Source organism: Panthera tigris, chromosome D4 (assembly GCF_018350195.1).
Source record: "Panthera tigris isolate Pti1 chromosome D4, P.tigris_Pti1_mat1.1, whole genome shotgun sequence".
NCBI classification, from domain to species: Eukaryota; Metazoa; Chordata; class Mammalia; order Carnivora; family Felidae; genus Panthera; species Panthera tigris.
In genome coordinates, this window is record NC_056672.1 from 32,536,060 (window position 1) to 32,563,382 (window position 27,323).

The following is a 27,323-nucleotide window of genomic DNA, read 5'->3' on the forward strand; positions in this document are numbered from 1 at the left end:
ACATGCTTGTCCTATGTCTCTAATAACCTTCTGTGAACAGACTGCCAGGGTGTCAGTATGGACTTGGGGAGTCATGACCCATACACAACAAATCTCCTGGATTTTTAATGATTCCAGCAACTTCCATTGGCATCTTGAGAGATACTTGATGTTTGCAGGTTGAGACTTTGTGCGGATGTGTGTGAATGCACAAATGTACGAAATGACACCACCGTCACCTCTATTTTAAACTTATTTTCCATGTTTTAGGTGACAAGTTGCATATTCATTCATGCTTTTTCCTTAATTTCTTGAATTAATGGGCTCTTGCTAACAATAGTATTATATATTCAGAAGAAAATACATTTTAAAAACTTAAAAAAATGGCAGTAATAACACATTGCATTACTGTGGTGCTTTGCCATTTACAGTGTACCATCAATACCTCATTAGATGACACATGGGAATGCATTTGAGATGTGAATCAGATCATGACCTCCAGAGTCAGAGTAGTTTGTGTTCACACTTGGATTCTGCCAGCAGCACATATGCAACCTTGTGCAAGTTTTGCCCTCTAAGCCTCAGCTTCCTTGTCTACAAATGATGGCATGCCTATGCTCACCATGTTGTTTTTAGTCCATGGCACAGAATAAACACTCAGAAAATGAAAGCCATATTATTACTTTCTCTTTTACTACTGCTGTGCTGCTGCTGGCTTTGGTGTTACAATTCTATGTGAATGAGGCCACATGAGTAGTATTATCCCTGCTTCAAGGATAAGAAACCTAAGTGCCAAAAGGTATAATTCCTTGTCCAAGTGGATTCAGTTAATGAGCAACAGGTGCTGGAATGTCAGTGCTTTTTCAGCTCATGCTCTATTATTTGTTGAATTCCCAACTCCAAACCCTGAATGGAGCTAGAGGTGTTCATCTAAAGCTTTGCTTGGGATCACACATTCTTATTCTAATATTCCAAAGCTCTGTGGTTACTGATGATTATATTGAAGTTGCTATTAAAGAGATCCAGATGTTTAATCAGGACTTCATTCCTCTTAACTGTGATGTGTGGTTCAGTCATGTTTATATTACTGTTTGTTTCATAAATGATGACCAAAAAGAACATCTACTCTCCTCTATAGATTGACTTTAAGTTTGGTACACTTTGTCAAATGTGAGTAAAATATCATATAATTTACATTAAATGAGTTTTTCCTTATGAAGATAACATTTTAGCATTTCTAAATTGCCTTGAGAAGTTCTCTGGCAGGAAGTACTGTGAATACTACATTTCCAAAATATATTTCTGGTAGCTGTTACTTATCCCTTATTCTTCATTTGGACTTCAAGTATGGATTCTTCCCCAAAATGTTTGACAACTAACCAGAAGGAATTCATGGAATCTGGTAATTTGGTTCAGAGCATTGTGAATTGTCCCTGTTTATATTGAATATGCTTTAGTTTTCAAGCATACAAAAGTTCAAATTCATTCCAGTATTTCTCTTTGTGTAAATTGCGTATGCCAGGGGTTGTGCTCTCAAGAGCTGGAACCATAATGTGGCTATATTTTCCACCATACCTTGATTATTTGAGAGTAATGGACAATTGCTGAATCATAGCAGTGAAAACTGTAAATAAAATTCAGGCTAACTTGGCAGCCTAATCCAGTCATTCTACAGAACAGAGGATGCCTATTTAGTTTCAGTGAAATGAAGTATAAAGCTGCAGTTCCTTCAATAGAGTCTACATTTTTACTCATTTTAGGGTTTTTGTTTCCTTTATTTTTTTCTCCCAATTATTTGCTGTTTGAACCAAAAAGGACTGTTTTAAGGAAACTTTACTCTTCCTTTAATGCCAGAAATGTTTTAAATATAATAGTTTTTTCAATGTTATTGAGCTTTTGAGCATAAAATCACTCTAGATAAGAGTGCAAAAATCTCATCTGATTTATTATAATGAATTCTTCCATTAGAAGTAAGCACCCTTTTAATTGAAAAGGTGGTATTTGAAAAAATAGGCAGCTTACAAAGTCTTAAAGCTATGAATACATTATATAAAGTGCATAGCTAATCCCAGTTATTTTAATCTAAAGTTTAGTATATATTTTTCAGTGTTTTTGTCGAGCATACTTTTTGACTGGCACCTGCTGTCTTTCAAATGTAAGATTTCATTCGTGTGTGTGTGTGTGTGTGTGTGTGTGTGTGTCTGTGTCTGCACATGTGTTTCTGTTGTAGTGTTGTGGTACTTGACCACCCACCTTTGCTATGATTTAGTGTGACCTATTTTCTGGCTATATTTCAGAAGTTTCCATTGGATGTATTCCTAACCTACTTATGTAGATCTTGCACAAATGTTTGATAAGGAAAAGGAAAAACCAAAGAACACAATAAATAGTAAAATGGTTTTGAAACTGGCATCCTTGAACATATTCCTTCTCCAAAGCAAACAATGAACTACTCATAAATTATATACTTCCTGCAAAGTACAACTACCATAGGGTCTGTCTCCTTACACCTGAGTAAACTAGACAGGTGTCCAATGGAAGAGACACCTGAGTAATGGAGAGTAATGGATGTGAGAAAGATGGCATGCACAGATCTTTTTTTTTTTTGAGGCAACTTACTTCAATAAACCTTCATGTTGGATTAGAATATTCCATACATGCAGTGTAGAAACACTAAAATCACTGGCACTTTATATATTAGTTCATTGCAGTGAATAAGGCCTTTTTTGTTTTTTTTTGTTATTTTTCAATTTTGTATTTGGACTTAGGAGTATAATTCAATAATTCATCACTTATATACAACACCCAGTGTTTCTTGTAACAAGTGCCCTCCTTAATACCCATCACTCATTTAACCCAACCCCCACCCACCTCCCTCCATGGTTAGTTTACCTCTCTCTTTTATCCCTCCCATATATTCATCCATTTGTTTCTTAAATTCAACATATGAGTGAAACCATATGGTATTTGTCTTTCTCTGACATCTTTTGCTTAGCATAATACACTGTAGCTCCATCAACATCCTTGCAAATGACAAGATTTCATTCTTTTTGATGTCTGAGTAATATTCAATGGTGTGTGTGTGTGTGTGTGTGTGTGTGTGTGTGTGTGTGTGTACACATCTTCTTTATCCATTCATCAATTGATGGATAATATTTGGGCTCTCTCCATAGCTTTGGTATTGTTGATAAAGATGCTATAAACATCAGGTGCATGTACTCCTTCAAGCCTGTATTTTTATACCCTTTGGGTAAATACCTAGTAGTACAATTGCTGGATCATAGGGTAGTTTATTTTTAACTTTTTAAGGAATCTCCATACTGTTCTCAAGAGTGGCTGCACCAGTTTGTATTCCCACCGTCAATACAAGAGGGTTTCCCTTTCTCTACGCCCTCGCGTAGAGAACAACACCTGTTGTTTCTTGTATTGTTAATTTTAGCTATTCTGGCAGGGGTGAAGTGGTATCTCATCATGGTTTTGATTTGTATTTTCCTGATGATGGCTGATGTTGAGCATCTTTCCTGTGTGAGCCATCTGTATGTCTTCTTTGGAAAAGTCTGTTCATTCTTCTGCCCATTTCTTAACTAGATTATTTGTTTTTTGGGTGTTGAGTTTGCTATGTTCTTTATAGATTTTGGATACTAACCTTTTATCAGATATATCATTTGCAAATATCTTCTCTTATTCCATAGGCTGCCTTTTAGTTTTGTTGATTGTTTCCTTCACCGTGCAGAAGCTTTTTATTTTGATGAAGTCCCAATAGTTCATTTTTGCTTTTGTTTCCCTTGCCTCTGGCAACGTTTCTAGTAAGAAGTTCCTGTGGGCAAGGTCAAAGAGGTTGCTGCCTGTGTTCTACCGTAGGATTTTGATTTTTTCCTGTCTCAAATTTGGGTATTACATCCATTTTGAATTTATTTTTGTGTTTGGTGTAAGAAAGTGGTCCAGTTTCATTCTTTTGCATGTTGCCGTCCAGTTTTCCCAGCACCATTTTTTTGCCATCCAGTGTTTCCCAACATTGTCTTTTTTCCGTTGGCTATTTCCTGCTTGTCAAAGATTAGTTGACCATATAGTTAGGGGTCAAACAAGGTATTTTTCTTCAAGTTTATTTATTTTGAGAGAGAGATAGAGAGAGTGCATGAGTGGGGCAGAGAGACAGGGAGAGAGAAAATCCCAACTAGGCTCAGCACTGTCAGTGCAGAGCCCAGTGTGGGGCTCAAACTCAGGAACCATGAGATCATTACCTGAGTCAAAATCAAGAGTCGGACACTTAACCGACTGAGCCACCCAGGTACCTTAGGTATCTTGTATGAGGTACACCATTCTTATCTCAATATCCTCTCCTCCTCTTGGAAAACATGACATTTGAGAAATTTGTTTCTTTCATAGTTTTCTAAGTTGTAACTATTAACATGGAGACAGACACCTATCCAAAGAAGAACTTTTATAGAGAAAACATCTTAGTGGTCAATTTTTCCCTAGTATTTTGTGTATTATTTTATTCAATATTATTTTAACTAAATTATTTTTAACTAGATTATTTAACTAGGTTTAATTAATATTTTGTCTCTTTAACTAGCATTTGGCCATCCATGGAAGCTGCTTGATATAAATTTGTTGAAATAATTCTCTAATGCTAACGACTGGGATTAGAGGAAAGAAAGAGAACTAGTATTTATTGAGCAACTTTATGTCAAGGGTGTGTTAGATATTTTGCATGTGCATCTTATTTCCAGGTTGTGGTATTGGTGTGGATAATGGAAAGTAGTGATTATGTTGGCTTCTGTATTGGTACTTCCCGCTCTGGGAAGTTGTCTTGTCTTTTGTTATTCTGCCCTTCTAGCCATCCTTCGTGTCCTATTCTGGCATTCATCTTTGTAATAGAACTTGAGACCTTGCTCAGCACTTACGGACTTATTTTTCCCAGGCTTCATGTCTTCAGGCGAGCTCCTCAGGCAGCCTTCAGGACAACTCTTCCCTGCCATCATTATGCTTGGCTCAGGACAGGACCCACATTGCACGGGATCTGGTGATGGGCTCAGGGCAAGATGGCTCTTCTGGTTAATCTCTGCTTATGTAACTAACCTTTGGGTGGTGTCGGGTAAAGATACCTGTCAAAACTAACTTAATAAAGTCTTCTCTTGGTATGCAAAAATAGCTCTTACCTCACCAACTTGTGGAACAATGGATGATCAAAGCTCCTAAATTCTACACCCTAGAATAGTTCTTATCACAGGAGAATATTGTATAGCATATTTTACTTCCAGTATCAGTTATTGAGAAAACACGTAATGGAAAAAAAAAAAAAAAAAAAAAAAAAAAAACAACCTTTGGGAAATCAGTTCACACTTTTATATGAATTCATTAATTACAATGAATCTTCAGTGTTTCATGTTAATTATGGATTGATAAAGACCCAACACACACTCCCACTGTAAATTTCCACTTAATTAGCCAGGGATATAGAAATGTAGCAGAAATGGTTTGACCAGAGAGGGTGGAAGTGAATGCAACCTATCATAACAAAACTTCCCTTGGCCATATTTCCCTAATGAGCATATGCAGTTGCCTGTGTGTTAGGTGCTGCCAGATCTGAAGCAAACGATATATTGCTGTACCACAGGTGTTTATATTTGGGACTCATTCAAGAAAACTAATTATCCATGTCTTTCATTTAATAAAATGCTTATAAACATGAAAACAGCCTAGTTCTTACACAGAATCAAGGTCAACAAGACCACACACTCTACCAGAGGAAGAAGGTAGCCTCAGTTCCCAGATTGGTACCTAAGCAATATCTCCCCACAGTGTTCTACTGTTCTAGAAACCTATTTTCCCTGAGTCTACTCCTGACTCTGGCTTATGACTGTTAGTCCAGTTAGTTCTGACATACATGTGATATACATGAAGACCAGAATTATATTTCATCATATGTTGCATTTTAACATATGGTGCCCCTTGGGCCCATGATGGGTGGTCATAGGCTTATATTTTTGTAATCAGGCAGCATTTATTTAATTCACATCAGTAAGTACTTTGCTTGGCTGTGCTTTATATTATTTGACCCTTTGAACATCATTTTGGTTCATAGCCTTTTATAGACTCAACGAGTACCAATTGACTTGTAATTTTCTTCTTGATACTTCTGTCACACTTTGACTATTTGGGGCCTCTTCAAGGTGATTTTATTTTCCTTATTTAAAACCACTTCAGGTATGTTTGAAACTGTCATTGCTTTATTTCAATAAGCAATGGCAAAATCATCTTGATTTTCATTGTTCTAAACTTGAAATCAGCAACTCATCAAGGAGCCCAGGTTCTGTTTTTTTTTTTAATATTTATTTCTGAGAGGGGGGAGGAGGGGCAGAGAAAGAGGGAGACACAGAATCTGAAGCAAGCTCCAGGCTCCGAGCTGTCAGCACAGAGACCAACGCAAGGCTCAAACTCAAGAACCATGAGATCATGTCCTGAGCTGAAGTCAGACGCTTAACCAACTGAGCCACCCAGGCTCAGCTTCTTTTTTACAGGTGCTCTATTAGCAACCACATTTGGAATGAAGGGTGTTTTTGTTTTTTGTTTCATGTGAGCACTAGCTACTTGGGCAACGGAGCCACATTAGTGACAGAGCAGAAAAGTAAAAATTTTTCAAATGATCAAAAATGTTTATGTTTATGTGTCCAATTTTCCTATCTTTAATAAATTTATTTTTATATTCTAATTTTAAGGCTTTATTAATACATTTTTTCTTATTACCATTAACTGGTCTTTTGATATGTCACAGCATACGTTGTCATACTACATGTGTTTGTATTATGTTGCTGATAAAAATTTTAGGGGTCTTGGTTTTCTCTTCTTTGAACCATTGGATCAAGTGTCATGGAATTGGCCTCAGTGTTTTTTAGGTGTAGAAAATCCCAACTTCAAGCATCACCTAAGCACCACTTATCTAAAAAGAAACAAACAAAAAATGCTTATCTTCTTTTAAGAAACACTAAAGCAATGAAAATACTACTAACACCATCGATACTGTCATTTTTAGGATTTTCAGAAAAATATAAGATTTTGATGTTTTGTCTAAAATTCTTTTAATTTCTCATGGGCTATGAATGGTTTTGGGGGTAGGCCCATCTCGTCACCACTCACGTACCCAGCACCAGAGCTCCAGACTGCAACCCATGTTACTCTCTAGAGGGCAGCCTTCTGGTTTTCAGCTCCCTTTCATTATCCTTTCAGGATGGTTCCCCAAACTTGCAAACATGTTAAACTTTTTGAAGAAAGGATGGGAATGAGGTAGAAACCTCATAAATTGTGATCCCATTCCAAGATTTTTAAATGAACTGAAGCCAAGGAAAATAAAGCCACTTTTTAAAGATTGTCGGTATTGGAGGGAAACTTTGATAACAAATTGGCCAGCCATAATGTCTGCCTCCTCTTTTTTATCTCACCACTTATGTTCTCAGCACCAGGTCATTAAGAAATATATCCAGCACAAAGGTTAGTTATAGAGAACTTCAGTTAGATTGCTCAAACTGTTCAGTTCAATATACTAGGGGCCATGGAGTGTCCTGGGAATAAAAACATATATATTTTTTTAACTTCTCAGCCCAACAGTAAACATTCCTTCTGACATGCCTCCAATCATATACCTGTTTTAATCAGATGAAAAAATGATGACAAAATTTATTTAATACATAACATCAGTTGTGTTCTAAAGGCTTTACAAGTATTATCTCCTTAATCTTCAAAGCACCACTTGTGGTAGATACTATTATTAATCCCTTTTTACAGATGAGGAAACTGAGGCAAAAGATGCTTAGGTTTCTGTAATTTGCTATTTATTACATAGGTAGTGAGGGGAAGAACAGTCAAAACCAGGCAACCTGACTCAGTGCCCAGGCTCTTAACTACTATATTCTATTACTGTAACAAGATAGGCTAAATAAAAGTAAAGATAAAATGTTTATCTGGGAGCCCAAAGAAGGAAGCCAGTAACTCTACAAAGACAGTCAGGTAGAATTCACAGAGGAGGTTATGACTAAGAGTTTTGTCTGCTCTAAATGTGGCCTTCTAATGCCAGTGAACTTGCCTCAGCTCCAACAGGGTTGACCAATGAAATGCAACATTGGAATGAATCCACCTTTTCTTTTTCCTTTCCGTTTTCCCTCCTTTAGTCTGGAGCTCAGTTCTATGGCTCAGCTCGTCCATTTTTAGTTTCTCTTCCATTCTTTTAAGAAAGGGAACCAGGGACGCCTGGGTGGCTCACTCAGTCGAGCATCCGATTTTGGCTCAGGTCATGATCTCGCAGTTGACGAGTTCAAGCTCCACGTCCGGCTGTATGCTGACAGCTCAGAGCCTGGAGCCTGCTTTGGATTCTGTGTGTGTCTCTCTTTCTCTGCCCCTCCCCCACTCATGCTCTGCCTCTCTCTGTCTCAAAAATAAACATTAAAAAAAAAAAGGAAGAGAAAAGAAAAGAAAGGGAATCAGAATTTAGCCAAAACTCATCTAACAATGATCTGAATGGTCTCTTAATGTTTCCCAGACTTGGGTGGGTGTCTTTGTGTTTTGTAGGTAGTAGAATTGTTTTGGTGGATGTTGTTTTTTTCATAACATTTTGCATATTGCCAGCTCCCATTCTGTTCAGTTATGTTTGCTATGGCCAACTTTATTCTTCTCAGACTTGCTCACAATCATCTTGGGTTTATATATGGTTTTTTATTTTACATTCTACATAAGTTATTTTCCAAATGCCCTGCTGACTTTGCACTGATAATGAAAAACAGAATTCTAATCAAAGAAAAGGTCTGGAATAAAAAAACAATTCTCAATAAGGATTAAAAAAAAAATACTACAATGATTCAGGCCTGAATCTGATCAATCTTCCTCAATCAAACATACAGTAAATAAAATGAATCCCTTACCCTTTCATCAATAGAAGTATTTTGTTGAGATCTCAATCCACATATCCCAGGTGATAGAAAGTTAACATCAGATTAGCCTCTGAGGAGAGGTCTTTAGCACAGACATTTTAGAATAGTTACATTTGGAATGAATCTTTCCCTTGCTCACTTTATCAGGTAAAACCAGTAAAGACATCATTTTTTCTTAATTTTGTAAACAAAATGAAGTGTATCCTACCTCAAATTTTTCTATTCTCTATTTAATACCCCACATTTAACTTCCTCCTCCTACTTCCATAGCCATTTCCATAGGAAGGGTGGGATCAGCGAGCACAGAGCTTCTCTCCCCCATGCTTTTGGTCAGGATAAAAAGGGCTTGAGCAGCACATCCCTGAGCCCTGGGCTTAATTCCGTTTGGGGATCTCACTGTTCTTGGCTTCTTAGTTAGTGAAGGCAGCAAGAGCCAGGGAGTCTCACTGTGGGCCATCCTGCTTTCTACTGGGCCTGCTGTTTAGTCACTGGACCTGGCTGTGGGGAGAGGTTTCCACTGACATGCTCCCTAGAAAGCAACCTACAGTGACCTTATAGACCCCAGACCTGAGGCTCTTTTGCCTTGAATTGAGCCATCTCTAGCTTATTTGTTTTTCCTTCCCCCTTTTCCAGATCTTTCTCAAAGCCTGGCTACTTGGTAAGGGTCTTTGTACCAGTTCTGATTCAGGCACGAGCTGCAGGAATCTTCAACCCACTTCTGATGCTAATTGAAGTGTTTAAAGGGGTTTTGGATTTGTGGGAACAGAGAACAGATGCCTCCATTGCAGATTCTGGTTTTAATTAGCCAAGGATATGGAAAGTGATCAGAATGTGGAGGCCATGCAGGCAGAGCAGAGGTTGAATGCCTGGGGGTGGCACTTCTCCTACACATTGCTCCCTGTTGGGGCTCTCCCCAGTTACGGCAGTGTCTGCATGGGGCTGGCTGCTGCTGGAACTGAATAAAAGTCATATTTTGTGACCATACAGTTGCTCTATATTAAGGACTTACATCTCCATTGTGGAAGATTTTACTTTTAAGAGGCTAGGCCTTTCCATTTAAGGAAATTCTTGCAAGGAGTTGGCTCTTGAATCAGATGCAGGGTCAGCAAGGCCACATCTACATCTGGGGGCAGAAAGCAGAGTCAGGTCCCAGGTGGTTCAGAAAAATATCCCTTCTCTTAGAATAGCTTTTCTCCAGACTTTTATTTCTTTTAATTTTTTTTAATGTTTATTTTTTTTGAGAGAGAGAGACAGAATGTGAATGTGGGAGGAACAGAGAGAGGGAGACACAGAATCTGAAGCAGGCTCCAGTCTCTGAGCTGTCTTCACAGAGCCCAACGCGGGGCTCGAACCCACGAACTGTGAGATCATGACCTGAGCCGAAGTCGGGTGCTTAACTGACTGAGCCACCCAGGTGCCCTTCCAGACTTTTATTTCTGATCCTTTAATCTGGTTGGGTAAAAGAACATTATCTCAGATATATTTCCTGGAAACAACCAAATGCACTGGAAAAATGTTAGGACATACATTGTGTGGGACACCTTATTTATTTTGCAAATAGGCAATACTTACTCCTGAGGGCCTAAAGAGCCCCTGAAATCACTTTGAAGCCATCTGTGGGACTGAGGCCTCATGTGTTTTTAACATGAGTGTTCATAGTTACCCTCTATAGAGCTTTGATTATTAGATCTCTTATCTGACAGCCTCGGTTATCTTTATCTCTCTCAAAATGTGTAATATGTGGCTTCACAGAAAAGAATATATTGCTGAACTTTTTATTCTGGCCTTGTAAAACTGCAAATTAATCCTGATTTAAAAAAAAAATTAAGAAAGATCTGCATCTTGGTTCAGGTGTTTGGTTTTTACCACAAAAGCAGACTCATCAGAATCCCCAGGAGAAACTTGTCCGTGTCGTGTTTCCTCCTTGGCTCTGTTTTCCCCATCACACAGCATGCATGGAACCAGGGAGCCAGTCAGCAAGACCTAGGCTTGCACTGCAGGAAGGAGTATTTACATGACACAGTTGAAATTTGGCGACTTCAAGGACCACACATACTGAGGAAATCAAGTCTTCCTTTCCAAGGACCACTTACCTGGTTTCACTTTTTAGCATAGGTAAGGTATGTTTCCATGTAAAATGCTTGCGCACTTTTTCCACAGAATTAATGTATCTCAGTACCCAGAAAATTTTAAGCTCTTTAGCAATTTATAGTCTTTTTTAAAAAAGAAAATAATTAAGGCACGCTTTATTGTCTGATAGCTTGTGAAGAAAATTAGGTAGTGACACTAATCCCATATTTTAACATTGGTATTAGAATGAAGAACTATGGATACAGTAGAGAAATACAAATGGAATGTGTCAACAGACAGACAATAGGAAAGGGTATTTGACATTCCAACATCTTGTAAAGCACAAGAGATAGGGTTTCTCAATTCTTTCATGTAGAGTACCGTAATTAGATGCCATAGTCATAATGCAACCCATAGATACCAACAAAATGCAATGAAAGTGTAGCTTTTTAAGACTATTAGCTGCAAACAATAGAAATGGCAAGTAAATAAGTTCCAACGTTTGTATCTAAGAAGTTACTTTCTAGGTCAACATAATCTGTCCACTTTTAACAAACATGATGTATAAAACCCTGGATTAACTAAAAAGCCCTTATGAGGTCTCTTTGCAGGAAGCCAGTCAGCCTGGGGACACCCCAACTTCTGTGCCCTTCCTTTCCATAAATTGTTGGTAGCCATCTTGGGGTCTGACAGTCTCACACCTGCAAATCAGCTCTTCTTTTTTTTTCCATTCTTTATCTGAAATTGGCTTTGTGTGTGTGTGTGTGTGTGTGTGTGTGTGAGATACCATGCATTCTGTTTATCCCACACTGTGTGTAGTGGGTCAGTGAAATTACAGAGTGTAGTATCTGAAGAAACTTAAGAAATTACTGTTTCTACATTTTTAAATAAAGCATTCTTTTAATTTTTCTTTGAGCCATTACTGAGATAACCTGGCACTCAGAAGCTTTTGCTTGTGGCAGGAAGCAATTGGAATTGAAATGCTCTTTTCTGTGGGCATCAGATACCTTAATCATTTACTTTTGGTTTTGTTTGACCCCCCTGGAGTACTAGTTAAGCCTTTTGGTTAAGTTTCCTCATATATTTTTCAGGAATAAGAAGAAAATACAAAATTTCCAACCCTTATATTCAACACCTTTTAATTGTACCTTCAAATCTGTTATTATATATCTTTATCATGTGTTTGGAGTAAAGACTGGTGTCCTTACTAGATACTGAGAAGTAATTTTTGCCAAGGCTATAGGGACCACAGAGATTACCTTCAGGTGATATTTGAGAGAACATGGGGGGGAAAGAAAGGGTTCCTGCTACAGAACCTCTCAGTTTTTTCCCATCCCTTCCGCCTCCACAGGAACCCCACATATCTTTTTCAAGCACAGTGCTTGGCACAGAGATGCACTTAAGTAAAACTAGATAGGTTGATAGATGGATGTTCATTTTCTTGATTAACAATGGAAAGATTTTAACACTGGTGAGACGGCCAGGCAAATTCTGTGCTTCTGCTGTCATGAGGGGTGGTAGAAAGCTGTTGGCTGGTTCTTCTTCCATTGTTCCTATGGCTATTTCTCCTGAAATTTCAAAGGAAACCTAAGAAGCTTGCATTTTTGAGATCTAGTGCATCCTCTCACTGTGTGTCTCTCTCTTCCCTTCCCTCCTTCCCCTCCCTCTCTCTTCCTTCTCTCTCTTCTCTCTCTTCTCTCTCCTCCTTTCTCTCCCCCTCTCTCACTCATGCTCATATAACTACTCTGTTTTTATAGAACCACAATTGCTTATGCTACCCTAATTTTATCTTCTGTTCAAGGGGACTACCTTCCTTTGTTGGGAGCAGTGTGTCATTGCAGACTAAGGTGAATAAAAGTAATATAATAATAGCTAATATTTGTATAGTGACTTTTATAGTTTACCGTGTACGTTTATATATAACTATTTATCTCATTTGGTCCTTATAATCACCACCTCCCTGGTATTATGATTGTATACATTTTACAGATGATGAAGTGGCACTTCAGAGAAGTTCACAAATCATTAAAAGATATAGAGCTTTCAAGTCATCAGAGTCACAGCATGTGTGACATTTTATTTAGACTGTGCGGTTTTGGTAGTCACTTTTCCAACTTGAGACTATAGCTTAGGTTAGTTTACATAGTGTCATTATTTACCTGGATTTCCTTCTTAGTGGCATGGAAAAACTGTATAACCATTTAATTAGTCTAATTTATTACTTTGAATTTTCTGGTAACATTTTTTTTGCATCTATTTTAGCTATTTTGAACCCATACACCAGCTGTAATTGAGATTCAAAAATCCTTATTGGCAAGAATGCCATATAGTGATACTTGCTTCTCTCTGTTGAAAATGTCCCATCTGAGGTAATTTTTTAAAGTTGTTATTACCTTATAATTGAGCCAGTGATTTTCCTGCTCCTTTCCCCTGTTATAGTTCCTCTTAAATTGTTTTTTCTTTCAAGATTACTTTGAGTATTTTAGTTTCTTTGCATTTTCATATAAGTTTTAGAATCAACTTGTTAATTTCTACACACACACACACACACACACACACACACACACAGCCTGCTGTGAATGATTGAGATTTTGTTGAACCTGTAGTTCTCTCCAGATTTTACTGTTGCTACGCTGAAGGCTGAAGAGCTCCTGAAATGTAAAAGCCCAAGGCAGAGCTTCTGGGGGCAGGCATCCAGGGACTTGCATGTTCACTAGCAACTAATGAGTTTGGATGTGACTTAGGAGGAGTGCATGTCAAGTTCCATCTTAGCAGTGGGAGGCTTCCACACCCCTCCAGCTCCACCAGTCTAATGGATGTGAACTTTGCTCTCTGCTGTTTTTGAAGTAAGTTGTTTATTATTTAGAATAGAAAGCAGGTGGTGCCTACCTGTTGAGAGTTCCCTACATGGACAGAGTGAGCATCTAAAGATGGTTCTCCTGTCTCAGTCCTCTTCACTTCCCTACCAAACAAGATCTCTGAGGTGAGCTAATGACTCAGATGGAAAAGAATTAGTTTTTCCTCAGTATCTTCTGCAGCCTGTTAGTTATACTTCTACAGGCATTTTAAATGAATAAGACCTTAAATCTGCTGGGAAACTGGTTACCACCATTTCCCACTGTATTATGTTTGTACTTAAAAATGCACAAGAAGTGAAAGTACACGTGAACAAACAGACGTGTAGAAAATTAAATACTTGTGACATTTTTATGGGTCCGCATGTGCATTTCTGCTGTTGGAGCAATTATTTCTTCATGAAGCCCCAGGGATTTGGGTTTTTCCGGGTAGAAGATTTTTACCTAGCTCTTGTAATTTTACAAAGAAAGCTTTCATTACTACAAGGCAAATTTATGTGAGTGACTTCTACTACAGAAATTTGGTAAAAGAAGAATAGTGGGTATTAATTTACTCAGATCCCTCTAGGAATTTTTATAAAATGGTACCTTGAAAAATACAATAATAATATCTCATGGGTTATTAAATCATAGAAATTAGGGAGAAATAATAAAGTTGAGAAGGTTACTGGAGATAAATGAAATGTGCTTTTTGGCCGGTTTGCTGGATAAGTTACTTCATTTCTTCAACTCTCCAGTGTTGCTGGCTCTATATACACTATTGCGTTTGGATTTACACCCTTTATTAACATCATTATATAGATGGAGAACCCAGTCAGGGATTTTCCCAAGATGACATCTCTGCCCATGACTCACCTTGTCAGACGGTGAGTGACCCTTCTTCCAGGCATAAACACAGCTAAGCCTTTGCCAGGTCTGATCAGAGAAGATATTGCCAAAGCATAGGAATCTTCCTTCCTTCTGCCACACAGGACTCCTTCCCCCTGAGTCCTTGTTTTAGGGGTCTTATGTGAACTAACTGCTCTCTGCTCTCAAAAACCCAATGGGGAGAAAGATATTTGAGAATGCAGTGTACATTCCAGCCTCAGTACTTAAGTTAGATTCCTGTGTCAGTTTAGGTCACACCCGTTTTAGTCTCCATAACTTTACCCTTCACAGAAATGCCTTCATTGATTTTCATTTCGCTATTGTGTTCTTTTATCTCACTATATACAAGCACAATATTATGTAAGTAATATTGTTGTGATTTTTTTATAAGGCTGTTAGAAGGTTGGCTGCTGTGCCTTTAAATATTCCAGGTGATAAACTCTTTTTTATACTTTAGTATCAAGGAAAATTTGTCTATTAAAGGATGAGGAAAGATTTACCACTGTTTTCCACTAACTCTAGCGAGAATTTAACAATTCCCGTCAGTTCTGAGGCCACGGTGGCATTAACAGTTTCTGTGACTCTGTCCACAATAGAAACCATATTACCATTGTAACAGAGATTTAAAATATTGCTTATGTTCATCACAACTTTGAAATTAGAATATCAAGTTATTAGGCCTGCCACTAGATAATAGTATTTAATACATAATTAAAGAAGCAAAGATATTATACCACAAATTTACTTCTCAATATTATTTCAGTATAATTTGTTTCTTTTGTAATCTTTTCTTGTTTTATTTTATACATTTAAAAACATTATTCTGAGTAGGTGCCCACAGGCTGACAAGGTGGTAAAGGCCAGAGGTTTGTGACACCAAACACTCCATTCTCAAATAGCCTTCCTGGCATGTGTGCAAGAGTGCCTCCTGGCTCCTTCGGACTTGGTTCAGATGTTCCCTGTAGTGAAACCTGTGAAGGTCCCTTCCTGCCCTCATCTGGGCATTCTCAATACTTTGCATTTTGGTGAGCTATGTCTGTCTTCCCTACTAGCCTGTGAGCTATTTGAGAGAAGGGACTCTCTCTTTCTTGTACTTTAATCTTTAGCACCTAGCAAGGTGCCTTACTTATAACAAGCACTCAGTAACTGCTTATTTAAATGCCACTTTCTTTTTTTTTTCTACTCCATGTCCATCCTTGCATTGCTTTTCCTCTTTGCATTGCTTGCCAGCTGGTTCTTGACTCTTTGGCTCAGGATTTACTACTATAGTGTACTCATCAGGTAGGCAGTGATGATTTCTTTCATTCTGTTTTATCAACACTAGCGTTAAATTTTTTGAGTTAGCCTATTCGATGTTGGAATGCCTTTGATGAACCAGGCCAGGCATTAGAAACATCTTTTTCTCCTTATTTGGGTTGTGATCATTGATAGTTAGCCATCTTTTCTTTCAAGTGTGGCCATTTATTTAAACATCAGTAGAGTCACAGAAAAGTTAGAGAGCTATGTGATAAGGGCCTGTTTCCTTTCTAAGCCCACTCCTAAGGGCAACACAGTATCGGGGGAGAAAACACTTCAACATCCTATTATTTGTGCTGCCCCTTAGAGGTGACTTAGTATGATGGAGAGGACAGGTATAGCAATGAATAGAAAAAGATTTGTTGAGGGGTTTTGTTTTTGTTTTGATGTTGTTTTTTGTTGTTGTTGTTGTTATTGTTGTTTTTTAAATAGAACCCCAAACCTGAGAACAAAATCTATTCATTTTACTGAAGCATGTAAGCATGTCTTAGGAATCAGTAGTGGTTAATAAGAACAAAATAAAGGTGCCTTTTTTGTTATGTCACATTTGGCATAAATATAGGGAGATATAAAAAAGTCAGATGAAATTTTATAACTAAATTTGTGTATCATTCTACTTTACAAATCATTTCCTGAGGCCCTTCTTTCATCTTATTTAACTGAAAGATAAATGATGAGGGTAGTCTTTTCTTACTAAATAATTTGGCTTCAGCTTTTTTTGAGCATCTCAGTTAAGTAGACCTGACTATGGATTGGTTGTCATTTAAAGAACTTAGAAACTTACAAAAACTCTTATATTTTATTACATTTAGTGTTTTCAATAATTAAAGAAATATGTAATGGAAAGTACAGGGAAGTACATAAAGAGGCAAATAAACAAAATCCCACTACCTAGAGTTGTATCTGCTAGCAGTTTAGTATATTTTTTCTTACTGTTCTTTTTCTTAGTTGTGTGTGTGTGACAAACCATCACAAAATGTAGTGACTTAAAACAATGATAGTTCTTCAGCTGGAAATTCTGTAGGTCACAAATTTTGGCTGACCTCAGGGGGGTGGTTCTTCTGTTCCAGGCTGATTGCCTCATTCATCTGTGGTCAGCTACAGAACAGCTTGCCTTTTCCTAGCTGGGTTCATGTCTAGCACCTGAGCTCTGGTCCATGTGATCTCTCATCTTCCAGTAGGATAACTTGAGTTTGTTCACATGACAATCTAGAGCCCCTAGAAAGAAACCTCAGAAGTGTGCAAGGCTTTTTGAGCAAAGGCTTTAAATTGGCATTCCATTACTTCAGCTGTATTCTTTTGGCTGAGGCAGGCTAAGCCACAAGGTGAGCCCAGATTTGAAGGGTGGGGAAATAATGTCCAGTCCCTGAAAGGAAGAGCTGCAAGGTCACATTGCAAAGGATGTGAAAACAGGAAGGAATGAAGATGTATGGACATTTTTGCATCTTACCACAGTGTGTCTGTGTCATGTGTACGTGGAGAAAAATGGACAGCATGTCATTATACATTATACATTTTTCATCTCCATATAGGCTTCAAATCCAAGTTACAGATTCAACTCTGTGTATACTGGGGAGTATACTGAATATACTGGGGTGGTTAAATGGTTTCTTAGCTGAGAAGTATCTCAACGGGTGTGTAGAATAGAGGAGGTGCTCAATAAATCAGAAAAGAAAGCAAAAGAAAATGTAACTTCTTTAGGCAACTGTTTGAATTCCATTGGGTCCACCCATGGTAGGTTTTATTTATACTCTGATTTCTGTCTGTGTATCTTCTTCTCCTGGTTGATGATACCAAGGCACTTGCTATAGGAGAGCGCCTGCCTCTGAGCCCTCTCACTATCTCTCACTATAGTGAGATAGTAGCCTCTCACTATCTCTGAGATCTTGGAAGAGTCCCTTGACTGTGTACCTCAGTTACTTCATCTATTTAATGAAAATAACAACTGCCTCACAGAGTTGTTGGGAGAATTTAATTAACTAAGGTATATGGACATGTATTGGTAACTCCACCTATATAATTGTGTCCCAGGAACTCTCTGATGCTTTCATGGAATGTCTATGACATTTCTTGCTTAACATTTTTTTCACATCCCCAGCATTTCAAACTGGCTCTAGCTTTCTTTAAAAGAAACTGTGCTTCTTTTTTCCTTAAACAACTGTTTGTTCATTTCTGCTTAGTGCATTTTGAAGGAAATTTAACTTTCTCAGCCTTAGCCTGTGTACTAATCTTTAAAATACGATAGCCATTTCTATAATCTGATAGAGCCTCCCTGTTAACATCAATAGATCCTTAGGCTTTTCTGACAGGAAATATTTTTGAGAATGTATAATCAGTTATGGGGAATTCTTGTCAATAAATTTTCTGTACAAAAATAAATCAGAAATCCTATCACAATAGCATTATGGAAAAAATCTGTTTTCCTTACTACTCCCTACAAAATGGTCATGCTTGAAGCTCATGGAAATTTTTACTTGGGTGAAGGCTATGTATTTAATTTGTGTGCTGGCCATCTTTCCAACCAGCCAGTTTGCATAAATTTCAGGTCCTAAGTAGGAAGAAGGTGGTTGTGTGTAGAGTCAACCTTTTCTCTATCAAGTCTGTATCACTTTTATTTTCCCATGACTGGCCACTTCCACTTTCCAGACCCTGTGAATTTCACCATAAACTTTCTTTATTCCTTCCCCCTACTCATATACATGCCTATGCACTCCAAGAAAGAGGAACATCTTCCTGAAACTCCCCTTTGTTTCTCTTTTCCCTTTTCTGGACCATGAATTATTAGAATTAGTCCACTCCTATTATGAAAATGTGTCTGTAACCATCCTTACAGTTCGTTCATTTGTCTTTAAAAACTCATTCATTCACTTGTTCATTCATTCATCATTCATCCAGCAGTAACAGTGTTGTACATACTGTGGTGGGTGCTGTGGAACAAAAGACATGTAGGCCTGGCGCTGATGCATGGATTTTGCCCTGCTGTAGGAAGAACAGTCCAAGAAGGTGTCATTTGGGCAGGACTTGAAGACAGTTGGGAGTGGGGGGTGGAGGCCACCTTACACGCCTTCCCTGCTAAGGACCATATAGCTTTGTGCCCATGTTTGACAAGAGTTAGAATCAGAAGTGGATGAGGTAAAGAGCAGAACAGTGATGGTACTGGATTCAGCCACTTGTGTGAAATAAGGGTGCTGCACAGTCATACATGCCAAGTACTGAGGGACAGCAGAAAAGAGTGGCTGATTAACCTGGGCTAGGGTCTTATGTATGTTCTCCACTTAACAAAAATAAAACCAGTTAACAGTAGCTAAGAACCAATTGCCTGTGAATCTAGGTAGTTTATGTACTTTATCCTGTTTTTGTAGCAAACCTTTAATGTAAATATTATCCCTCCTACAGATGAACAAACTGAGGCTGATAAAGGTTCAAGATCCCAAGATCACACAGCTAGTAAGTAGCAGAGCTTAGAATTCAAATCCAAATCATTGTTTCCTTAGAGGGTTAATTCCAATTTTAATAAGATATGCACACAGGAACTAATATCATAGTAAAATATAGTACTTGCAATCCTGACCATGAGTGTTTTTAAGTCAGTTTGACAGAGAGATCACAACATCTACAAAAATTGTTGCCAGCATGAAGTCACTAAGGGCCACTGTGGATGGCCACACAGGCTGTCATGTCGCCCCCTACACTTAGCTGAAGCCTATATAGTCCTTAGGAGCATTTGTGGGCCCAGTTTTGGAGTTATGTAACTGCAAACTGCTTTCACTCGTGTTCGTTACTATCTACATCTAAGTCGTTCTTCTTACTTTGAGAAGTTAGATATATTTAAAGGGGTTGGGTGGAGAATGAAACAGGAAACTAGGTAATTATTTTGGTGTCTGTCACATACTTTGGCCTAGCTATTAATGATGTCTGCTTCAAGCGTAGTGCACTTAAATCACTCTAGCCTTCTTACTGTTGTCTTTTGTCAAGATGTTTACACATCTACCTAACTACATCAAAAGGCAAAGAAAATTTCCCCAACCAACCCAACAGTCACTGGGGAATGGTATCAAGGAGAAAAATACCCTTTTATTTTGTTAGGCATGTGAGAAACTAGATGGCAGAGCTCACTCTACAAGTAGGAGGCTGTAGGGACACACTTGTTGGGAGGGAGTCACCCCTCCATCCAAATCATGAGCACCTTTGTCCTCAGTGCCTTACTCCAGGCGCTTATCTTCCACCTGGCCTATTGTGATAAGCTCCCCACTCACCTTCTCCACCTATAGCCATACAGACCTAGATCATTTCTCTTCTATTCATTCCACCTCTCAGTAGCTTCCTTAGGCCCACAGGATAATGTCCTGACTCCTTACGATGGCAAAGGAACTTCCCTCCTTCCTTCTTCCCCTCATAGCCCCTGACCTATGCCCTTGACCATTTCTGCAGTCTTCTGCCTTCCCTCCTCCCCTGCCACACAAGAGCAGAATGTGGGGAGAGTGAGAGCCTCTTACTTAACAGGCGCCAAGTGCCAGCAATTAAGTGTGGAGGGAGTGTGAGAGCAGCGGTAATCGGCATATCACTACCATCATAGTAAAGATCGGATCAGGAACAACTCGTCAGTGGTGCTAAACCTGAGCGGATGTGTACAGGAACAGGATGTTTGTATGGCATTCAAGTTTCTCCCACAGATTGCTGATTAGTTGCAAAGGAAAAATAGTGATTGTAACATGGAGGAATTGGACTACAGTTTGTTTAGGATCAAAATTAACATCACCATTGAGAGGCAGACAGGCATCATGTTCTGCCAGATGTGATATCTTGAGAAGAATACAACATTATGTGTGTGGTGTTCTGGCCAGGAATGTATAACTTTAATCCAATCATGAGGAAACATCAGGTAAATGCTCTATTGAAAAAGGGAGAAGGGGAACTGTGTCCTTCAGAAGTATCACTCACGATCATAAAAGACCAAGAATGGCTGTGAAAATGTTCCAGATTAACATAGCAGAACATAGCAGTCAAATGTTCCAGATTAACAGAGGCTAAAGAGAAGCAGCAGTACCTGACTCCCCAGGACCCTGTGCTGGAGAGCAGGGGCAGGGCGGGGGTAGGGGTGGTGTTGAAGATCATTATTGGCTCAGTTGACAAAATCAGAACATAAGTTGCATCCATGTTACATTTACTAAAGTTACTAACTCTGTTGTGGTTATGTGAAGGCAAATCGCTGTGCTTAAAAAATACACAACTGACATATTTAGGAGTAAAAGGCCTGTGATGGTGTGTGTGTGTGTGTGTGTGTGTGCGTGTGTGTGTATTGATATATATGTGTGTCAGTTGTGTATTTTCTAAACATAGGAATTACATATGTAAACATTGTGTGTGTAAATACACACATATATAAAATAGAGTCAGAATATTCAAAAAAACAGAAATGGTAAAATGTTAAAAATATCAATAGGTAACAATAGGTGAATCTGGGTAAAAGGGTCAAGAGTATATGGGTGTTTTTGTACTACTCATATGCTTGTAACTTTTAAGTTTGAAATTATTCCCCAATAAAAAGTTTAAAAATTAAAAATATATATCATAACCATGTGAATTATTTTTTTCTAAATAAATATCTTTTCTTTTCTGTTCCTACCTTTTCCCTTTCTCCTGTTTCTTTTCTCTCATCTTTGTGTACCTCTTCTGTTAGAAGTCCAAGGCTGGCGAGAAGGGCATCTCTGTGGGGCAGACGGTCATCACGAAGCATCGGAACACCCGGTATTACAGCTGCAGAGTGATCGCTGTGACATCGCAGACCTTCTATGAGGTTGTGTTTGATGATGGCTCCTTCAGCAGAGACACATTCCCTGAGGATATAGTGGTGAGTAAATTCCTGGGGGATCTGCTCCCCAGTTTACTTTTTGTATAACTAAACTAGCTGAACCTTTTAGCAATCTTTCTTTCGGCTTTTGGAGTAACTCATTTCACTTAATATTCAACTCAGGTGTGCTTTTTGGCACTGACAAGAATTGTTTTCCAGGAGGTTCCTAGTGTTTTTCATTCTAAGTAGTAGCCATGTGTACTTTGACTCATCTTCCCAAATTCCTTTAAGTAAGTGAGAAGTGTATGTGGCTAGGAAACATCAAATGCAAATTCACCTATTCTTTTCTGTTACAGAGCATTAGCATATTTGAATTCCTTTACTACCTCTTTTTCTTTATGCTTAACTGGAAATATGGCTTTTATTAATCTGACCTGACAGTGACATCTGTGATCCAACAGAAACATCTGTGGATGTTTCATATTGGAATAACAAAAGTCACTTAGGAAAAAGACTGAATTTTACTGAGCTTCTTAACTGGTCTGATACAGGATGAGTAGGTGTGTGCATATGCGTGTCTGTCTGTCTTCTCCTTCCTCTGTCTCCTCAGTAAACACCTCGGGATTTAGAGGAACTCGTGAATGTGTCTCATGGGCTTTCTTTTTAATAGCATGTTTCATGAGAAGAATACTTTCCACAAAAGGTTTTTTGAAACTGAGCTCAAATCACATACTTGAGACCAGGGTTAGTCCAGTGGTCATCTTGTTATCCTTTCTATATTTAAGAGAAATGTTATTTTGGGGGAGCCGGGCCTCAATAATGTAGTTGTAACTTCTGCTTGATGCTTTGCTCTTGTTTTTACTTGGAAGGGCATTTTTTTAATGATTCTTTAATGATTATGCATTATATGTGCAATTGATAATTGAACGTTACCATAGGAGATTGCTCATTAATATTTTCAGAATCTTGGTCTCCTGGGGCAAAAGTAACATTGATTCAATTAGCTTTGTTGTGTTTACTTCTCTGTACCATTAAGAGGGGCAAATATGGGGGCGCCTGGGTGGCTCAGTCGGTTGAGCGGCCGGCTTCGGCTCGGGTCACGATCTCACGGTCTGTGAGTTCGAGCCCCGCGTGGGGCTCTGTGCTGACAGCTCGGAGCCTGGAGCCTGTTTCCGATTCTGTGTCTCCCTCTTTCTGACCCTCCCCCGTTCATGCTCTGTCTCTCTCTGTCTAAAAAATAAATAAACGTTAAAAAAAAATTAAAAAAAAAAAAGAGGGGCAAATATGTAAACAAAGTGACCTTATTTGAAAGATTTTAAAGCAAATGAATTTAGACAAAAAAAATCCCAGGACTTGATTATACACCAAAAGGGTGAATTGTGTTTCTTTGCAGAATTCTACCTAGAGCTTCACTTTACTGCATTGCTGTTGCCATTAATAACCAGTAGCCCTTAGGTAACACATTCTCCTTGTTAGAATTAGTTATGTCTTGAAGCACTCAATCCACAGTTACTGAGTGCCTGCTGTGTGCCAACGCTGGGTGCTGGGAAAGATAATGAGAATGTGTGATTCCTGCTCAGTCTAGAGGAAGGCAGGCTGGTAAATGGGTGCTTTCTATACCATGTGAGAAATGTAATAAATGAACCAAAAGCAACTTACTACCTGTTGAGTCTGGAAGAATGAGTAAGAGACTTGACAGGGTTAGTAAGGAGCTGACACCAACATGTACCACAGGCCAGGATCACTTTAAGAATGTGTTGTGCTTGAACTGATTTCATCCTCACAACTCTACATACTGGGCACTACTATTGTTTACATTTTTCTGCTGAGGGAACTGAGGCACAAAGAGGTAAATAACTTCCCCATGGTCACACATAGCTAATAACAAGGTCACACATAGCTAATAATACCAGAAAAGGTATTCAATCCCAGAGTCTGGCTCCAGAGCCGCTGTTCCTAACCCCTGGGAAGAAAGGAGAGGAAGGGATGTGCAAGGGCAAGAAAGGCACAGAAGATGCAGGAGACGGAGGCCTTGGCCTGTCCAGGTTATATTCTCACTTCAGAATTAGCTTTCTTTTGTGCAGACTGTGACCATTGAGCTGGTAGAGTCCAGGAGACTTTGCAGGGTGGGATGGAAGATTTCTGAGTACCAATCCCCAGCCTGAGCAAGTAGTTAGGTCTTTATCCATGATAGTGTTTAATGAATCCTAAATTCCCTTTCACTTCCAAAGTCTCCATATACCCAACGTGTTCTAAGCTTTCCTAAAATGTCTTTAGCTTGTAAAATGTCTGTGATCCTGGAAGTTTTTTGAAATTCTAAAAGTCTCTCTTTTTACACCTTCTGTTTCCTCTCTCTGTGAACAAAGATGATCTTAAGTATATGTGGGTGCCGTGACAAGAACAGGATTGTTCAGGACCACCTTGGCATTTAAGTCAATGAGAATGAAGAAACAACATTCTTTACAGCTTGATTAGCTGTCACTTAGCATATTTGATAAGGATTGAGGTTGAGCAGCAGTGTGTGTGTGTGTGTGTGTGTGTGGTCACAACTATAGCCTTGGAGGGAGGGGCTAGCATCTGCCTCTGCCTCAGTTGGTGTGAAAAGATACTTTCTGCAGGAAGAAATCAGTTATAATCATCTGCTATTATATAATCTTTTGAGTTTTTACAAGATATGAAAAAGTATAGGGGCACCTGGGTGGCCCAGTGGGTTGAACGTCTGACTCCTGATTTTGGCTCAGGTCATGATCTCATGGTTTTTGGGTTCAAGTCCCGCATCAGGCTCTGTGTTGACAGTGCTGAGCCCACTTGGAATTCTCTCTCTCTACTCCTCCTGTGCTCTCTCTCTCTCTCTCTCGCTCTCTCAAAAATAAACTTAAAAAATGTATATTGCCCTTGTAAAAAAAATTCATAGGATTGTTCAAGACCACCTTGGTCTTCTCTCCTTCACCCTCAATACTCTACCCCACCCCATCCCATCTCTTACATTTTTGATTACTTGTTCCAGACTTCTTATATAAGTAGGAATACTTCAGTCATGTTTTATTTTCAAATATCACATACTTTCTAATAGTATCACCATTTGTTGGCTGCTGAGACCTATTTATCTTGGTGAGGAAGAGACATTCTAGCTTGACTTTTTTGGTGGCTCTGTAGGGAAAATTTTTTTCCATTGTAATGCTGTGTTAGTCAGGGCTCTTCAGAGAAACAGCACCAGTAGGGTTTTTGTGTTTGTATTTAATATAATAAATATATTAAAAGTGTGTAATATACATATTAAAAGTGTATACATGTGTATATATATATATCTTACAAGTGTATATATATTACAAGTGCATATATATTAAAATTGTGTATGTGTGTGTATATATGTATATATATGTCATATATATATGACTTTTTAATGTTTATTTATTTATTTTGAGAGAAAGAGTGTGAAAGGGGGAGGGGCAGAGAGAGAGGGAGACAAAGGATCCGAAGCAGGCCCCTCACTGACAGCAGAGAGCCTTATGCAGGGTTTGAATCCACGAATTGTAAGATCATGACCTGAGCTGAAGTCGGATGCTTAACCAACTGAGCCACCCAGGTGCCCCTATGTGACATTTTTATAAAGAATGGGCTTCCATGATTATGGAGGCTGAGAGGTCCCAAGATCTGCAGTTGGTATGCTGGAGACCCAGGAGGGGCAATGGTTTCATTCCGGGTCCAAATCTAAAGGCCTACGAACCAGGAGAGACGGTGGTGTAGTTTTAGTTTGGAAACTTGCAGGGTTGAGAAGAGCTGATTTTCATTCCAAGTCTGAAGGCAGGAAAAGCCAAGTTCCAGCTCCAAGCCACTCAGGCAGAGGAACTCCCCCTTATTTGGGGGGAGGGTCAGCCTCTTCTGTTCAGCCCTTGATTGATTGGATGAGGCCCACCCGAACTAGGGAGGGTAGTCTGCTTTACTCAGTCTATCAGTTCAGAGATTAAAACAATCCAAAAACACTTTCACAAACTCACCCTGAATAATGTTTGACCAAATATGTGGGTACTTGGTGGCCAAGTCAAGTTGATACATAAAATTAACCAGAACCTATATTTTCCTGTGTCATTTCAGAAGACTCTTTCTTCATCTTGTCATATGAGAAGCTCTGATTCTACCTCAAGGTGTAGTTTTCTTTTCCATAAAGCAGCCACATTGTTTTGGGTGGCTTGTAGCAGTCTATAGATCCACTCCAGGAGCCACATACTTTGTCCTGGTCATCATCTAGGCTTCCAAAAGCCAAGTCATGGATTTTGTAAGGCAAATTTTTAAAATTTAAAGGATTATCAAGGATTGGTTGGGGTCTGAGTTTCTCACTAAAGTTAACGAAAGCTACATGATTAAATGCCTTTGTATGTAGTATGTCAACTAGACCAGTTTGAGATGGGGAACTTGATGTTATGTTTTAAGACATAATGTGTGTGCATAATTAAGTATATTATAAATATATTCACATATAAATTGTATTTATTCCTGTATGTGATGCTGTGTAAACATGCTCACATCGCTATTTTTTAGGCCATTAGTTGCTGCAGCTGCAGTTATCCCACTACCACGTATGATCTCCACCTACACCAGAGGTGTCTTCTGGGATAGTCCTAGGATGCCTGACACCCCAATGGGAAGTCTCATCAGGAGATAAGAAGAAGAGAGTCAGCTGTGTTTGTCTCCGTGTCTTATAGATGGTGGTAGAACTATTATTTGGTGGAAATTAGAGAAATTTTGTTTTCATTAGCTGATACACCTGTGGCATCTGACACTAAGGTGGAAAATGATTTTTATTCTCTTTGTACCTCTAATCCACACAATGTGCTTATCAGGGGTGAGTGCCTCTGGGAAGGCTCTTTTCATCAAGTGCAATATGACATCAGTGTCACTGGCTAGTGAAGAAGTAGCTTCTCTGAGCTGTGGGTGCTTGCTACCTAGAATGGGCACAGCGCAATTCCAATTTTTTAACTGTGAAAATAACATTGAGAATATCACATTTAATTATTCTAAGCTGTTTATTTATGTACAAAGTAGATGCAACCCCTTTTGCAGCCTAAGGCTTTAGCAAAAGTTGCATTCCTTAGTTGTAGAATCATTGATTATGAATCATTTTATAAACACAACAGAAGAGAAACTTCTAATGCAGTCTGGTCTATCCATGTTTAAAAATAAACTTACCAGGCATGAAAATGACTATGTTAGGATTATGTAACTAGAAGGTATTTGGAGGAGTAGGGAGAAATATTCTTTGTACTACCAGGAAATTTCTTTCCATACCTAGGTACTTTATTTCCATGATAGCTGGAAAAATGTCCAAAATTTTTTCTCTCAACAATACACCTGCAGAATGTGTGTATCAGCCCAGTTAAACTCAGCATGCAATCTGTAGCCGTCAAGGAAAGTAATAAAAGATGTATTGCTACATGCCTCTGTCTGTCAGTCTGTGAAATTGCAACACACTTCCTGATGAATTTTTTTGTCTCCTCCTATTTTGATGGGAATGAAAGTTGCCCACCTGAGAGAATGCAACAA

At 38.7% G+C, this 27,323-nt stretch overlaps 1 protein-coding gene across 3 annotated transcripts in view; it reads left to right on the forward strand.

Moving 5' to 3' along the window:
* Window positions 1–27,323, forward strand: part of KDM4C (lysine demethylase 4C) — a 431,545-nt gene that overhangs the window by 367,599 nt on the left and 36,623 nt on the right. For 2 of the 3 annotated variants that reach the window (XM_042965101.1, XM_015544915.2), the window contains 2 exons: window positions 19,388–19,438; window positions 21,672–21,842. In XM_042965101.1, the coding sequence (XP_042821035.1) occupies window positions 19,388–19,438; window positions 21,672–21,842 (222 nt within the window). The remainder of the gene's footprint in view (window positions 1–19,387; window positions 19,439–21,671; window positions 21,843–27,323) is intronic. The other variant, XM_007098555.3, reaches the window with a different exon arrangement.